General features: G+C 36.1%; 1 protein-coding gene across 1 annotated transcript in view; it reads right to left on the bottom strand.

The window, feature by feature from the left end:
• Positions 1-13,526, bottom strand: part of LOC118741276 — a gene marked incomplete at its 3' end in the record, with an annotated part of 34,178 nt that extends 20,652 nt beyond the window's left edge. Inside the window, 1 exon segment of the mRNA XM_036473193.1 lies at positions 13,121-13,526. Coding sequence (XP_036329086.1) covers positions 13,121-13,346 — 226 coding nt within the window.
• Positions 13,527-13,532: the final 6 nt, after the last annotated feature.

The following is a 13,532-nucleotide window of genomic DNA, read 5'->3' as shown; positions in this document are numbered from 1 at the left end:
AAAAATTATTTGGCGCAAATAAGAAATAACGAGGGAATTTAGAGCAAAATAACCTAGCGGCATTACATCTGAACTTAGTGAGTTTCCGAGGCGGTAAGAAAGAAATCTTCCAAATTGTAGACGTTTGAATTTTTCATAACAAAAATTAAGTGTGTACAAACATTTTTATGCATGCAACAAAATTATGGCATTGGATTCGTTGTTTTCGTAATTTTGTGGAATTGGAATTCAAGTAATTTGATTCAATTGATTTTAATGATTTTCGAGGCGTGCGATCATGATTATTTTTGTTGTTATTTTTGGAGTATGGCGCAATTTGGCGGCAATATTCTTGCTTGCGATTGGAAACACAGATACATTTGTATGTATACATAGCCCTTATGTACATAAAATACAACCATGCACAAGCACATAAATGCTATACTAAAATAAATATAGACATACATTTGCTATGTAAAAAACAGAAAGTAAACATTGGAGGAGCAGTTGTAAAACATATTTGGTAGAGAAAAGCTATTGCACAATTTTTAAAAGCCTAAGGTTTACGGCAGAGTATTTGAAGCGATGCTATGCTATTTATAAGAAAATAAATGCGAAGAAATAAAAAAAAAATTACAACTTGAGACTTTGTTGATTTTGTTGGGTGGATTTATAAAAACTTTCTATTTTGACCACTTCAGGCTATATATATATATATTTTTTTTTTTAACGTTAAAATCTGTTTATAAAAGTCTAGCCAGGTGCCATATAAGTAAATCCACGTTTCAAACATTACGCAAAAATTATAAAATTCTGCAATTTCTCTAAAAAATCCAACTATTCAGAATTTCTGGAAAATTTTAGGTGTGCAGTTTTATAACCCATTCAATTTTAGTAGTATAAAGTGCAAGTTTCAAAACGTTGGATAATCGCGTATTTTTAATCTTTCTTTTTTTAGATAACGGTGTTGTATAAAGTATGCACAAAATTTATTTTTAGCGCCTTGATAAAAAGTTTATATTATTACTTCCACCATAATATGTATTTCTAGTATATATGTACTCGTACCACAATTCTTCATATTTGTACCAGACATTTATCTCAAAAACAAGTAGCATTTATTAATCATTTACTACCCTTTATCATGCGGCTCAGAAAATATTTCTATCAAATAAGCGCCTAAATATTATTATGTATAAATGTGTATATACAGTTGTCCGCAAAATAATAGGAGTGCGATATTTTTACCACTTTAGGATATTTCTCTTTTGTTTGTTTGATGTTTATTTATTTAAAACTGTACAAAAATTATTAGAAATCTGCTAAGTTTCACCAAAATTTCAAACTTTTTAATCAGTACCTTTAAATTTTGGTATGCAGTTTTGTAACCCTTTGAATTTTAGTAAAATGAAGTGCAAGTTTCAAAATGGTAAAAAAAAAATCCCGTCGATTTTTTTTTTTTTTGTTGAAGATGATTTGCATTTTTTCCATACAAACTGTCTTCGACAATTTTCTTTTGTATGGAAGGCACTACCAGAAAAAAAAATTGCCAAAAATCAAATGAATTTTCTAGCAGCTTGAAACGTAAGCCACAAAACTGCATAGCAAAATTTTTCTAAAGAAAAGAAGAAAAAAAGTAAACACTGGTCAAAACATAGCGCTCCTGTTATTTCATGGACAACTGTACATACAGTGACTCAAGCAAATGACCACGTAATGATTTTTTTTTTTAATATTCGTAACGTTTTTCGGGCGATATATTTTTTTTTTAAATACCGTCCAAGCATTAACCAAAACCATATAATAACAATTTCAAATTTAATACAAAATTTTGGAAAATTCAACAAATTTTCATCAAAATTTCAACTTTTTATTCTGAATCTTTAGAACATTTTTGAGTATGCAGTTTTATAGCCCATACTCCATTTTACTCTAATGAATTGCAAGTTTCAAACCGCTAAAAATCCCGTTGATTTTTGAGACTTTATTATTTTTTTTTTTTTTTTGGTAGCGGATTTTTTCAATATAATCAAGAATTTCTTCATTTAAAAAATCAAGTTTTTTAAATTATACTTGTTATATAAAAAAACAATCCGCAAAAGCCGTTACCAAAAAAAAAATTTTCAAAAATCAACGCGATTTTTTAGCCAGTTGAAACACTTCAGTTGCACTTCATCAGACTCAAATTGTATGGACTATAAAACTGCATACTCAAAAATATTCTAAAGATTTTGATGAAAATTTGTTAAATTTTTCTAAATTCAAATTAAAAAGGTTGAAATTTTGATGAAAAGTTTTTGAATTTTCCAAAATTTTGTATCAAATTTAAAACTGTGATTTATATGGTTGTGGTTAAAGCGTGGACAGTTTTTTACAGAAAGATAATAAAAAAATTTACCCGAAAAACAATACAAAAATTAAAAAAAAAAATCAACACGTGGTCATTTGTTTCAGTTACTGTATGCATGTATGTACATCAACCATATGCGCATTTTCATTTGTTTATTTTTCATAGGAAATCATCTGATCTACTCTTAAGTGGCAATCAACCGAAAACTCATTTTGACTGTCGCATTGTTTGCTCAAATTGTAATAAGAAATTAATTTATTTTGTAAAATGACACCAGCTGCTGCAGGCAGACGAGTTGACGGACACGCTGCTGACACGCTTTCAACTCATTACTGTCATACATATGTACGTTATACGCTGTATAGATTCGTTATCCGATGGGATTCTTGCTTACTGGCTTTTGTTTGGCATCAGCTGCCGCCCGTCAGCGCGTAGTCATTTATTAATTCAAAGTCTCAGATATGCATAGATATAAAAAAAATATATATATATATATAAACAAGTGTACGAGTACTCCGATTTCCATTTACTACCCACTTTACGTACAGAATGTATGTATGTATGTTTGAATGTTGTCGTTGGTCTGTTGCGCTTTGAATTTCTTTTGAAATTAATTTTCCAACGGACATTTATAATAAACAGTGCCGAGTGTCGATCAAGTTTGTACGAACGTATGTTTTTGCTTTTATTGTTTTAATGGATTTCGTTTTCTTTTCTTTTTTTTTTGTAATATGTGCTTTATTGTTGTTTTATGGGATTTTGCGTTTGTGGAACGTGTGTAAAAGTTGCTCCACTAATCTCGTGACGTGAGCCAGACTTTTTATGGTCAAGTTGAAGTCCAGCGGCAACTGCGATCGCTTTCATATTTACATACATACATTTGTATACAAATATATACATATTTCATACATACATACATACATATGTACATATGTATAGCTACTCGGCTGAGCGCGAAATATGATCAAACAGTTGGCGATAAAAAAATAACTAAATATGCTTATGTATTTTGATCGCATATATCACACAGGTCTTATCGGTTTTAACCACATTATTTTGTGTTCGGTACTATAAATGTTCACGAAGTGTTGTATGTATATGAACCGTAAAAAACTGATAAAAAACAGCCGGCATAAATGTATATATAGAATTAAAATTAATCATCCAAATAGCATAGAACTCGAAAATACCCCACTTTTATAAATAAATAAAAATTATTGCATGCAAATGTATGTATGTATGTATGTTCTCCATATGTAAATACTTTAGTTGAATGGAGGAGAGATCGACAAGTTGCGAAATCTACCCACCTCTAGAACAGTCACGACCAAAACATATCTCTCGGGATAGGTTTTTAAAGCTTCCTACATATTTTATATATTTAAATTTGTATGCGCACTGGTTTTTTTTGGATATCTATAGGCAGTTTTTATGATATCTTGATTTTTCGAGTAAAGAATAAACCAGATTTTTTTATTGAACAAACCGTTTTTTTTTTTCATTTGTAGTCAGAAAAAAATGCAATAAAAAATGTAAGAAAAAATTAAAATAATACCAAACGTTAATTTTTTAATGATTTTTATTTGTTTTACTTTTGATTAAAAAAAAACTTTGTTTTATTTTTGCTTTGCTCTTTTCTGAATAAAAGCTGCATGACTTCATCCATAAGAATTTTCACCGGTTTATCCGTTTTTTTTTTTTGTTTTTTTTTCAAAATCAGAAACCGGTTTTTTTTTCAAATTGCAATTTTTCGAATAAAAAAGCGAATAATCGAACACCTTAATCCAGAGTCTAAGCCATATACAGTACCCCACCCAATTATTAGAAACAGTACTCAGATGTTAATCCTTTTTTTTCAAGTGTATTTATCCCATTTTCTAAATTTTTTATAATTTTTTTTATAAAAATATAGTTATTTTCAATAACATTATAATAGTAATAGATTGGCGCTACACAATATTGTTACGATTATCCTTGTTTAGTTGACGGATTTACCAAAATCCTTTCGGTTTGTATCGCTGGATTGTTAAATAAACACTCGAGGTGACCAAATTACAGTACAATTAACTTTATTGTACAACAAACACTTTACAATACTTGTTTGTATTTTTGAGAATTTTGAGAATTTGAGAATTGAAATACGTTCTTAATATGAACCAAATCGGACTATAAATACAGGTTTTTTCAATAACTCGACTCCTGCGCCACCTATCGGATTAACTCATCTTTGTCATCAAAAATTCTCCGCCATACTATTCGCCTCTATATCCATGGATCGGATCGGATTCGAGTTAATTTATAGCCTCCATAGTAGATGAAATCTCAGCCTTCTAAACGAAGGGTGCATTTCACAGCAGCTCCTCACATTGCCACTTTGTCCTAAACGAAGAGTAGCAAGTGCTACCTGATCCAATGAAAGAGAATATAAGTGGCAGTGCTCCACTGGTGTAGGACATCTCGAGAAGTTATACCTTGATATATAGTTTAAGGTTGGTCACATTATTGCCTTCCCTTAACGATGGGGTTGGTTCCTTTTCCAGCTCTACTTCTTTGCCAGAATAATGTCAACGAATTTAGCTTTGTTCGTGAGAATAGGCGGAACCCGTTTAGCACCAACACTGCTACCGGTTACGTTTTGTACCACCTCGCATAGAGCAAAAGTTCCACTTTCTCCGAATGAACGCAGAGAACACAAGGCGTGGACCATTTCGAACAGTATCTACTTACTTATGAAAAATTTCCGTTGCATACGCGACGTCGACAGCATCACCACCACACCATTAGTGCCCGTCAATTTGAGGTCTTCAGAGTAGCTTAGGGTCCATTATTAGGCCCAGATACTTATCTAAGACGAAAACCGAAACTAGGATCCAAACTTGGAACACTTGTTGGTTTTGGTAAAGCAAAGCAAACGAATGAAAATTTCTAAAATCGGGCAATAACCACGCCCACATCACATATAACGGTAAATAAGGGAAATACGAAATCTTCGATAAATCAGTAAATACTGAAGCTTAATTATTCAAAATTGATTCTTGTAATAATCCTTTTGCAAGAAATTCACAAAATTTTTGAAAAGGGGCGTGGCACCGCCCACTTATGCCCTTCGATCATTTGTACCAAACTAAGTAGGTGTAATTAGTGTACTTATCACATAAAAGCAAAACGTAGAAAAATTTTGAAATCTAACTAAAATTACATGTAGATGCAATATGTATTGTAAAGAATTTCATTTCACAATTTTTGAAATTTTCGTTCGATATGTTGAAAGCAGAGAGATTTATTACAGAATGTTTGCAGCACAACCATGGCAGCAAAATGATTTTCGTAATCAAAACGACCTCAATTTCGCTTGAGAAATTTACCATTTCAGCTGAAACAATGTTTAGAAAACATAAACGTATTGTAATTAGATCGTAAGACTATGCGATCCAGCCAAGCATAGCACGTAGTACGAATGAACGTCCAACACACAACGGACGGACATGAGAGGAATATTAAATGAGCAGACAAAAAAAAATTTAAGCATGAATGAACAGCATTTAATGATTGAAGGCGAATAAACAGTAAATACTAAAAATAATTCGAGTAATAGCAAATCAAAACACTTAAAAATGTGTAAGAAAAACAATTAAACCAAATGCAATTGAAGAAAAGTAGAAAAAATAAATAAAAGAGTTTAGGCATTGGGAATTAAATATGTATGTGCGGTAGATGTGAATGGCTGGAAAACTTGCACTGAAAGTTGAGTAAAAATCGATATGGAAAGCCCCAAAAGAAGCATAAACGGCCAAATTCAACAGAAAATAGAAATGAAATGAAAATGCGTTGCAGCGCGTAAACACAGCCAATCGACCGACCAAACAACAGCCAAGGGAAAGGTGGCGCGAACCAGCGAGACGACAACGTTGACGGTGGCGGAAAGCTCCAACAATAAGTAGATGGTAGCTTCCCAGAGCTAGCGCACTTTTCGGTTCGTTTGGTCTTGAGAACATTAGTATGTACAACAGAGCTTGGCTGCTTGCAGCTAAAGTAGAAAGACGCAACAATAAAAATAACAAATAGTAAAAGGTATCCAAACTAAAGTGGCGCGGGGAGGGGGGTCAGACACGCAGACTATAACAGCGAGCAGCAGCAGCAGCAACAGTAGACAAACAATTGCCGGTCGAGCAACAACGAGGCAAAGGCCAAACGAGTAGTGGAAGCACACAAATGATAATGACCGCGATGACAATGACGTTGCTGCTGATGAAGATGATTTTGTTGTTGTTGATGGAGAGATAGCGATACCGACCGATGAAGATAGCACGGACAGTCCATGTCAATGCCAGAGGGCGCGCAGGAAGTGCACGTCAAAGTGATGACGAATTATTCTTTATATCTAAATACATACATTTTTTTTCTTATATGCAGTCAAGTATTTTCAGTCTGCGTTTTGAGGCAGTCTGCCTATAGAAGAAGTTCGTACAATGCGCGACAACGCACGGATTTATTGATGTCCACAACATTATACATATCTACGAATGTATTTTGTCACTATTATGGGTAAACAATAAAACATTTATTGGGTGCGCGCTCTAGCGACAGGCGGGAGGGACGTTTGTAAGTACCTATGTACAGTCATGTGAAAAATAATAGGCAAACGACATTTTCACCGGTTTCGTCGATTCTTCTTTTGTGTGTTTAATGTTTATTATTTTTTTTTATAAAAATTTAGCTCACTATCTAGCAAAAACCATATAAGTGCAAATTTCAAACTTTGTAGAAAAATTAGAAAAATTCAATAATATTTTTTAACTAAGAATTTTAGGAAAAAATCTAATTATGCAGTTTTATAGCTCATTCAACTCTAGCTAAAGAAAGTGAAAGTTTCAAGAGGCTAAGAATTCGCCTGGATTTTTGAACTTTTTTTTTGTGGATGGTGTTATTATTTTCTTCCATACAAAAAAAAGTCGAACATATGTACTTTGGAAGGAAGAAAATACATCACACCGTCAGCAAAAAAAAAATTATCATAAATCAACGCGAATTCATAGCCACTGGGTACCTATAATTTTTCTTAAAATTCTTAATAGTTTGTTGTTGTACAATTTTGTTGATTTTTTAATTTTTCTACAGAGGTTGCAATTTGGACAAACATATCGTTACCTTACTGTAGAAAGGCACTAACTCATTTTCATTTCGAATCCAAATGTATACAAAATCTGTCAAATAGCTCTCAATATATCTAATAGGAATTGAAAACAGATATTACAGAGTTAGATAAAATATTGGGTTTAATAAAAATCAGCACTTCCGAGAAAATTCGCAGCTCTAGACCTTTGTTTTTGCTAAATTTTCAAACTATGTTTGAAAGAACAAAAATTTGAGATAGGTCTCTCTATATTAAGGTAACGATACTTGGTTTTGTTATATTGCGAGCTGTGTTTTTTATTAAAAAAAATAAACTTAACTACTATTATTTTTCACATGACTATTTTTATGTAGGTAAAATGGGACTCTATAATTTTTCTACATAGTTAGCTAAGTATTTATGCCAAGCGCGTATAGATTTCGTGGAGGAACCTTTTATGTCGCTACACAAACACGAATGGAATATGCTTGAAGAATAGCACCACTGAGTAGAAGGCGCGCTGATTTAAAAGCGAGGCGAAGTTATGAACGCTTTTGTGCCTTGTCTTGACTGTCTGTGCTTTGACGATCCCTACGATTTGCATGCAAATCACACATTTTCCAGCCAAGCTGTCGACTCGCATAAAAATTGCTGGAAGTGCAGTGAAGCAACGTAAAAATCACTTTTTTTTTTAATTTACATGTATGTATATTTTAAAATAACTATACGGAACATAATGATGTACAAGCATAATAAATAATTATTTAAAAAAAAATTGCAAGCGGAAGGCAGCAAAAAGGTTAGCAAGAAAGCGAATCGTACTTCCGAAAGAAGTTGAGGCAATAAATAAATGCGAAAATCCAATGCTTGTTGATCTTTGTACCCTATTATGATAGAAAAATACAATGCTAGGGCTTCGATTCGAAATCCAACTTTTTAAACAGAACACAAGTCATATATTAAGGTGGTATAATACACATACTTAACCTCAATTTGAAATTTAATTGAGAAATGTAAAAAATTATTTGTCAAGATAGGTACAAAGCCCAATATTTTGCCTTCACGCGATTGGGCTACCCACTTAAACTAAACTAAGTATGCCTTAAGACTGCTCTTCGTGATTTTGTGACTCTTGAAGACGCAAGCGGTGATGGTATCTTCCCAACGCTACTTAATTGAGAACAACATTGGTGATATCATCGATTACATGGTGTGTCTATTTAGAGCTAGTTGTACTTGAAAATTAGGGCTACGAATTCTATCGTGATTTTCTGATTATTCGAATATCTGAAAAAAACGAAGATCAGATATCCGGATATACGAATAGTTTACATACTTACATTCGGATACCCGAATAGTGAGTAGATCAGTATATCCGGATACAAATTAGCAATAAAATAACAATTATTTGTGTAATGACAAATTCTATTCTTCATGTTGCTACTCGAAAGAAATTGAAAATATTCGGATAACAAAATGAACGGATATTAACAGGATTCCCGGATTTTATCCGCATACACGAATATCCGAATATACAGATAGATCCAGCCTAATTGGAAACGCATGAAAAGATACACCGAACTTTGGTTCAGCTACCCTTGAAAGAACAGTACTTGAATACTATCCTGACGAAGTAAAATACCATAGAGTTACCCCAGATAGGGGACGAAGTTCGAGTTCCCATTTGGACAAAGCTCTCTTTAAGACTCTTAAGTCATGTGTGCTTGCAAGAGGTTTTTTATTTGGACAAGTTGTCTGATGGAATGGTTATAACGTCCTCATTCGTCGGTAGTCAAGGGACCGAAACACTAGGAAGACGTATGACGTTTTGATGAGCTTGAATGTTTGCCAGGTCTATCCTTCACCAATGAAAACAAGATCAGCTTCTGTCCATAGGGACAGGGGCGTTAGCTGTGTGGAGTTTTGGGGGATGCGAAGAGGTGCCGTGAGTCATGTGGCGACTCTCCGCATGCCGGGCACTGATTGGGCACATCTCTATTGATTCTTCTCAGGTATGAGTTTAATCTGCTGCAATAGCCAGAGCGAAGTTGGGATATTGTGGTTCGGGTCTCCCGAGGCCGACAAAGCTCTGTCCCGTCCACGTCAGGTGGTTGTTGGCCAGAGCGGCATTCACAGGATGAGAGTTTATATAACTCGAGACCGACTCCCTGTGAATTTCGTTTAGGGCCTGTCGGTTTGCAGTTGCATCCAGAGGTTGTTTTATGAACCTCTGGACTTCGTCCGTCGGTTAGTAGAGATGCCTCCTGACGTGCTTTGTCGAGGGCTTTTCTTCCAGCAGTTGTATATTCGGGTGCCCGCGTCTTTGACACCCAGTCGCAGTTCGAGGTGCACTGTTCTGGCGACCACACGGGCGCTGCTGAATATAGAACCGGCCGGCCAATGGCCTTTGCCGTATATTGCCCACAACGTTTCTTTGTCTATGCCTCAAATGTTATATTAGGCGAGCTGATGCAGCTGCCCATAATCTTGGTAAGTACGTCGTCGTTCATTGTGCAGAATGTCGAATCGTCTATCTGCTCAGCCAAGTGCGTTCCCCTACGATCGTTCGACAGGCTTGAATGCCAAAGATCGTGGTGAGCGTTAAAGTCGCCAACTAACGTACGGTTTTCACCTCTGAGGAGCGCACCAATTGCAGGATGATATCCTGCCGGGCACCTGGTGACAGGGATATATACGTCAAATATTTCGAGCTCGACATCGCCTGATCCGATAGCAATACCCTGACATTCCAGGATGATATCCCTGCGGTCGATGTCTGCTTCGGTAAGACGATACTGGCACACAGACCAAGGGGTTTGGAGAAATGGAGGCCCTTCACTTGAACCCAGATATGTATGTGTATTGGTACACAAACTGATCCACGATCAAGGAAGATAGAACAGGTACGGAACTCGGCACTAGACTTTCTTATTTAAATAGGCAGATAAACCCGCCCAGATCGGCTTGTATCTCAGTCAATGTCGTCAAGCTCCACTAAAGGAAGACCAAAGAAGCGTCCAGCCTCTTTAGGTGAGTGGGGATTTGTGGGCATGCGAAGAGATTTTTCAATTCGCGGAGTGACTCTCCGCATGTTGGACACTCGTTTGACACAGCGTTTCCGCTACCTGAACAACCCCAGTGTTTCCGGCTGAGGTACAAGCGTAAACCTCGAAGAAGGTTTGAATGGCACGTTTATAGTTAGCATTCAGGCAGCCAAGCGGCCATCAGAACCCTGCTTTATGTTATGATCATCTTAGGGCTCATCAAGAAGTGACTAGAAACTCTTAAACTCTTGGCGGCGAAAAAAAGTCGAAGTAAAGGAAGTCCCTAACGAAGAGAGCGGTAGATTGGCTTAGACAGAAAAGCAATGCTCTGAATTAGGTACCCTATCGGCCTTAACATAGTCGATCATTTTATTTACAGACATATCTTGGACTTGATAGTAAGGCTCTTATGATAGGGATACAAAAGGTTTTCTAGATAGCGTACTCTCTAAGGTTCACAATGGGATCTACGGCCGCGATAGGTATTTAGAAGGAAGTGTTCACCTTTTCTAGTATCTACATACATGCAAACATACCCATTTAGCGAAAAAAATCCCTTTAAAATGAGCATTAGTAGATAAGAGAAATATGGCGACTACCAAAAAAAAAAGAGAATGGCACGCAATCAATAAAAATTAATTTCAAATATCCTCGCCTTATTTTATTTCTAAAGCCGCAACAAAATGTTTGCAAATCTGACAATTGCAAGAAGCTGGCCAAAGTCGCGAATCCTCCCATCACCTGCTTACGCACACGCTCTGCAAAAGGGGAGAACATTTGAAGAGGGAAAAGATATAAAAGCACGACAGACGTGAACGCACGTTAAAAATGTGAAAATGGTACCCAAGGGGTGCAAATACAAAGCAAAATGAAAAAATTGGGGTCCCAAATTAGCTCGAAACCTAAAGGGGCAACGCAAAGTACCTAATACTGAAGAATAGTGAATGGATTAAAAACGAAAAAAGTGGTTAGTGGCGAAAATCATCCACCAAAACGATGTGGAAGCCAAAAAATATTTGGCTAAATGGAAGCAACGCTCTGCTTGTGTCGTCTGAACCAACCAAAAATTATGAAGTGGTTATTTTTGTATTTTTTTTTTTTTGCTTTGATTAAATATTTGAAAAGCGTAGAATTCTTAAGCTTGTGTGTGCTTATAGTCATTCCAAATATGTCTGCAACTGACAAATTTTCGACATAAGCATACAATTATGGCAAGCGAAAATTGTGCTAATGTGAGGCAGTTTTTTATGGCATTGCTAGTATGGTGCCAACGATTGCAAGGAATTATTTATTAGCGAGATGGTTTATAAAAAATAAAAATCATTTTACATTGAAATATAATTTAGCTGTAAATGTGTAAGACGACTTGCGAATGTAAGTAAACTAAAGGATTATTATTAACCGTTAGTGTAAATTAGCATAGTATAGCCATAATAAATAAATAAATAAATAAATATTCTAAAAACTACAAACACCCTTCAATGGTGTGCTTTGCAACATTTTGGCTAATTACAAAATTGCCCCACGAAAAGCGAAAGTCCTCAGAGTTACCAACAAATAAAAGTTCACAGACACAGCAGCAAACCGAGTTCACCCAAGTGAGATGTTGAGGGTTGGCTACAGCGCTGCATAATTACTAGCAGCAATTTGCTTTACAGCCGGCAAGTTGGCAAACAAATAAAGAAAATACGAATCCCAGCGCGAATCGCGTGATCCCAGATATGCGCACGACCCACCACCACTACTGCCACCAACTCACCTCACCCCAGCAGTCAGTAGAGGCCGCGAGTTATATGTGCTTTCAAGTGCACCTCAAAGCAAATATCAAGTGCAATCTACAATAACAACAACGAATGCACACGTCGTAAACTACAAATGGCCACGTTCAACTACCAAAGCTCTCGTCTCCTTGCTCTTCTGCACGCAACGGTCAGACCAGTAGAGCGAAGTATATCAAATTGTGTATGTAAAGATTATAATTTCATTTTCAGGCAAGAAAGAGAAAATGCAATAAAATCGATTGTCCTTGAGGGAGAAGTAAACGGCATGCGGCAGGCAGCTGGTGGATGCCAAGCGCCGAACGTGAAACACATTGCAATCAGTATGCTTTCGTACTACGAAAAGGCTACAGAAATGGAGACAGCTGACAACGAAGTGTTAGCTATGTATAAGCATTTTATTGATTTTTCAAAGTGGCAATGAGGAAGTTGAACTTTTTCTTGGAATAATTAATGAACAGCTGGTACATTTTCAACGAAAAAGTTGTAAAGGATTTTGTAGTGCATACTAGTAAACATAAAAGTTTTTTAACTCTGGCCAGCACCTACACATTCGCAGGCCTATGCATTTTTTGCTTCGCTTGGCTGACTCGGCCGCACCCAAAGTGTCTGCTGCATGCTACCTCTGTGTTCTGCATTCGATTTGCGTCTTTGCTTTGATTTGCCACAAACTTGCCGTCGTTGTTGATTCATGCCAGACACATATTTTTAAAGTTTCTTTTTTTTTCATAATTCCCTTAATCATTAAGCATAAGACGCATGCATATTCCACACATTCCTAACCACACCCCTTTGAAATTTGTTCCTTCCTGTAAACGATTTTGCATAGGTACCTCATAACATGTCGTACACTCACCTGCCATCACGGTATCCGCGAGATTGTATTTGGTGCCTGTTTTCGGAAAGTCCTTCAACTTGCGATTCGTCAGTATTAACTCGCCGCTTAGGTGAGCCTCCTCCAGGATGCGTTCCAGCGAGCGAGCCAGCTGCGAATGTGCCATGCTGCCCATGCTCGCGCTGAGTCCACCAATGCTTCCACTGGTGCTATGGAGCCGATTATAAACGGCCGCCGTTGCAGCCATCCTCGCTTAGGCGTGGTGTTGAGCTCTTTTCAACCGCAGCTACTTTTCGCTTTTGTACCTATACTTGTAAATTTTGTGATTTGGTAGCTAGAACGCGATATTTCAGTTTAATTTTTTACACACACTTTTTGGCATACTTGTTATTTATATTTTTTCATATAAATTTTCCAATAAAACTAAGCATCA

Source organism: Rhagoletis pomonella, unplaced genomic scaffold (genome assembly GCF_013731165.1).
Source record: "Rhagoletis pomonella isolate Grant_MI unplaced genomic scaffold, Rhpom_1.0 Rhpom_scaffold_00006, whole genome shotgun sequence".
NCBI classification, from domain to species: Eukaryota; Metazoa; Arthropoda; class Insecta; order Diptera; family Tephritidae; genus Rhagoletis; species Rhagoletis pomonella.
This window is presented reverse-complemented; position numbering and strand designations above follow the sequence as displayed.